At 39.8% G+C, this 4,215-nt stretch overlaps 1 protein-coding gene across 2 annotated transcripts; it reads right to left on the bottom strand.

Moving 5' to 3' along the window:
• Positions 1 to 445: 445 nt before the first annotated feature.
• LOC137102700 (protein c-Fos-like) lies at positions 446 to 3,631 on the bottom strand. Of its 2 annotated transcripts, none has more exons than XM_067482470.1 (4): positions 3,011 to 3,370; positions 2,609 to 2,818; positions 1,963 to 2,070; positions 446 to 1,772 (listed from the first exon to the last, which is right to left on the bottom strand). In XM_067482470.1, exons 1-4 carry the CDS (start codon positions 3,203 to 3,205, stop codon positions 1,080 to 1,082), a joined length of 1,206 nt encoding a protein of 401 aa, XP_067338571.1. In that variant the 5' UTR covers positions 3,206 to 3,370; the 3' UTR covers positions 446 to 1,079. The 2 variants fall into 2 exon arrangements, with proteins under 2 accessions (XP_067338571.1, XP_067338572.1); XM_067482471.1 differs by lacking the exon at positions 3,011 to 3,370 and adding an exon at positions 3,378 to 3,631 and having other exon boundaries at positions 447 to 1,772.
• Positions 3,632 to 4,215: the final 584 nt, after the last annotated feature.

Raw genomic sequence — 4,215 nt, 5'->3', positions numbered from 1 at the left:
AAGGCTAAAAATATTTCAAGAAACCAAGAGTTCTTATCTTTTAGTGTGCCTATTATTTCCAGATCCCATAATCATTGTCACCAGATGGAGACTGACCTGTTGTCATACATTTATATATGTTGAGATTTCTATCATTATTCGACTTTTCTATTTTGATTTAATTAATTACATTGGAAAATGCAATGGCTTAGAGTAAATATCCTAAGGTCCACTTAGTAGCTGTTTGGGAGTTTTTAGTCAAAAAAGCCTCAATTATATACATTTATATTTAGTAATTTGCTTTTGTTTGTTTCCTAAGCACTTTTAGGACTGCTTGTCTTTGGACTGTTTCAACTGGTCATCAAATGATCTCTTCTGCTGAAACTACAGAACAGCTACTATCCGAATAAAACAAAAAACGAATATGTATTTCCGATTGTAAAAGAACAACAAGAAATTGTTTGTGGTTATCTTGTTATTTATTTCTTAGTTCATTTATTTAATTTAATATATACTATATTATTATTTATTTAATTTTTTGCATCTTACCATTTTGATAAGTAAAAAAATAAACTATGTCATAAAATATCTATCATATCATATATATCATAATCTTGATAAAATACATGGCATCATCATTTTTCATGGTAAACTTGAAAGATAATGTCAAGTCAGGTCAGGGGACACCTTACAACAAGATATTACACCTATATGCTAAACATTAGTAACCCTTCTATTTTCACTTGTTACAATACAACTTTGTCAACAGTATACACATACAGAATACTGGGTCAATAAGCATGAGCTAATTTCACATCACATTTAGGATTTTTAAAGACACAAGATACAATCTCTTCTTGGATTATGGATGTATTTGCATGCATTTTTGATACCAGCACAGTCTCATCTCTGGCTGAATGCACCAGTAGCATGGAAGAAGTCAACCCTGTTACAGTCAAGTGAAATATGTTGTCTACACAACCTTTGATGTTTAGGTTTACACAACAACAAAACTCACACTACAAAAGATTATTTGAGAGATCATAGTTTGCTGGCTGGTTAGAATACAATTACAATATCATTGCATAACTTCTTTGCATTCACAAGGCTAGAAGTGTTGGAGAGTTAAGACTATCTTTCTTTAACTCAGATGCACCAAGGCTGCCTTTGAGGCTCTCACAGACTTCAGTTAAAGAATCAATCTCAGAGTAATTAAAGGAAAACACTGTGCGGTAAGTGCTACAAGTGGGACTGGAAGACATGTCTGGGGAGCTCAAAGATTCAAGGTCATTAGCCACAGACTTGTACAAGGTTTCCCAGTCTGAGAGGCAGAATGGACTACTCAGGTCTATGTCAGGGACTGCTGCAGGCATCTCAGAAGTCACTGCCATCTCTAAGCTGGGCACCAAGTCATCCAGGTCATCTCCTTTTAAGTCCTCCAGAGCTTCCTCTTCTGCACTTGAACATAGGAGGATGTTGGAGTTCCCCAAAATGGCTGCAGCAGGAAAGCAATGGACACTGTCCATATCTTGACCACTAGGGGCTTCTCCAATTGTCATGTTGCTCTCTGGGGTTTTTCCTTTCTCTAAGATTGACAACAGCTGTGGGGAAGCCGGAGGATCCTGCAGCATTGTGAGTACATCATCTTCATTATCCGCCTCATCTTCATTTGCAGGAAGTTTGCATGACGGTTTGTGGGAGGCTAGTACTTGTTCCAGCCTCTCCTTCTCCTTCAGCAGGTCAGCTATCTCTGTCTGGAGGCCAGACTTCTCTTCTTCAAGCTTGTCGGTTTCCTGAGGTGAGGACAGACAAAATCAAAAAAGTGTCATGAGGGAAGCATGAAAACATGCAGTCATCACTGTCTTACTGCTATGATTTTGCTGTATTATTGTCATACAGGGGTGTATATGCCCTTCTTATTTAAACAGGACATTTCCTGTGTGAATGGTCTCTCTATGTGATTTCATAAAACATGATACTTACAGCTTGTAGAGTGTCTATCAGCTCCCTCCTTCTGTTGCGACACTTTGCTGCAGCAATTTTGTTTCTCTCCCTCCTGATCCTCCTCCTTTCCTCCTCCTCTTTGGAAGCCTAAAATCAATCAAAAATACCCAATATAAAATAAGCATCCCGCTAATCTTGCCAAATCAGCAGCTGGACCTCAACAGATTTTCACTTGCCAAAATCGTTGCAATGTATGCTGGCAATACTGATCTGCCTCTCACTCGGTTGAAGCGTTAAAATGCTGCACCACTGGCACGGTCTAGTCAGGCACGTGAACGCGCGTTTTATTCAATTTCTCATCCCATTCATAAACAGACATGTGCACGTTACTCCACAAGTAATAACTCGCTGTAACAATCACCCATAATCAGCTCATCATGTTTTGTGCAACTGCCTGCAGTAATTTATTTGCACTACTTGCAACATTATTTTTCTCTTCAAGAATAAAAACAATGCATCCTCTTGTGCGTCGTTTTGAAAATATCGCGATGCCTCATTTCTCATATTAACCTCTCGTAAAAAATGAAAAGCATTGTGTATCCCTGATTAATTGATCCATTAATCGATCATTTCTATAGTATTGCTATGACTGACATTTCATTCGTCCCTCCTCACTGTTGCGTACCTGCTCTCTCTGTCCTTTCCTGTGGAAGGCCTTGTTCGCACCTGCCGGGGAAGGCGACTGGGTCGCGCCGGGAGCTTTGGTCTTGGTTCGACGGGATGACGGAGAGACAGACGTGATCACTGTCGGTTGCACCATCCACTTTAGATCCGGTGAGGTTGAGATTGCAGTCACAGTCGGGACAAAGGAGTCTACTGCACTGGTCTCAACATCCTGGAAAACCCATGTCACAGAGAAATTTACATGCAGTAATTCAGATTGTCTGATGAATGAGCACCCACTGTCAGGGCTGACCTTTAGATGTGCGTAAATGGTGCATAATCATTTTACTAAGATTGAGAAATGGCAGAAAACATCAACTACTGTAAGTGGCTTGTTATCTGTGCAGTGACCAAAAACAGCTACCTGTCCCATAATGAAATCCTTTGCACTCACTGTCATCATCACCATCACTGAAAATGAAAGGTCACGACCAAGACGTGTTTGTGTAAATAATTTCCCTGAAATGAGACGGAACAACAATGCGCTGTCCTTGCCGATTTTCTGCAGATATATGGAGACCGTGCATATTGCATATGTGAATAGAATCGTTTGCAGCATGGGACAGAAACCTAATCTTGTTAATGAAACTGCCTTCTATGAAAGGTGTTTGGATATGTGTGAAGAATTCAGAGAATGCAGCCTATATTGCTTTAATGTATCAATGATCCTGCAAAATTTCGCATTTTGAAATGATTTTCTTTTCGATGATGATGGTGAGATCCGCTTCTACCTTGGTGCTGTCCACTGATGATGAAAGCAAGTCAGAAGGATGCTGGCTGCACCCAGGGGTGTCCCCGCCAGGCGATGCTGCGCTACAGCTGGACGTTGAGTCGAACTCAGTGCTGGAGTCTGGGTGCATGTTCTCATCTAAACTCACAAACACAAAACTGTCTATTAATTGTGAATAAAGAAATGTCGCCTGAATGCCTACTTATATTCCATTTGCCAGGTTCATGAATGGTAACTGTGCAGATAGTGGAGCGGCCCCCCTTTTATAGTGAGCTGGAATTTTATGAATGAAATCTGTGTGGTGAGACCGAACCATTTCATGGAGAGATAGGTAAGAGGAGAAAAGCAAGCAAATGTTTTCCAGTTTAACAATTAAATTCACCAGATGTCTGAACAGCCATATTGAGCAGCCTTTTTACATTTTAATTTTATCTACCCTAATAATAAAAATAGCGAACATATGTAAAATGACACCCCCGCCAGCAGAAGGTGTCCCTCGCCATGAATGAACTACGTCATTTTATGTATGCAGCATCTGCATCACAGCCTATACATTACTGTTCCCTTAGAGTCCATATATGTTCAAGAGACACATGTTAATAAATTGTAGGAGAACATTTTTATATATCAATATGCGGTTTAAAACCTGACCTGGGCTTGACTATTCCATGCTCTCTGTAAATAGGTCAGATTATAACAATGCTGGTGACTCAGTAAGGCTGCAATGGAATATTATCCAAACAGCTATTTCAACGTACTATTTGGACCAATATTGTAAAACCCAGGATTGTTTAATTAATGCAGAAATTTGCCAGCACATCGGCTGATTATTTATGGGC

This window comes from Channa argus, chromosome 17 (assembly GCF_033026475.1).
Source record: "Channa argus isolate prfri chromosome 17, Channa argus male v1.0, whole genome shotgun sequence".
In the NCBI taxonomy this organism is placed as follows: domain Eukaryota; kingdom Metazoa; phylum Chordata; class Actinopteri; order Anabantiformes; family Channidae; genus Channa; species Channa argus.
Note: the sequence above shows the minus strand (reverse complement) of the source record. Positions and strands in the feature narration are given on the sequence as shown.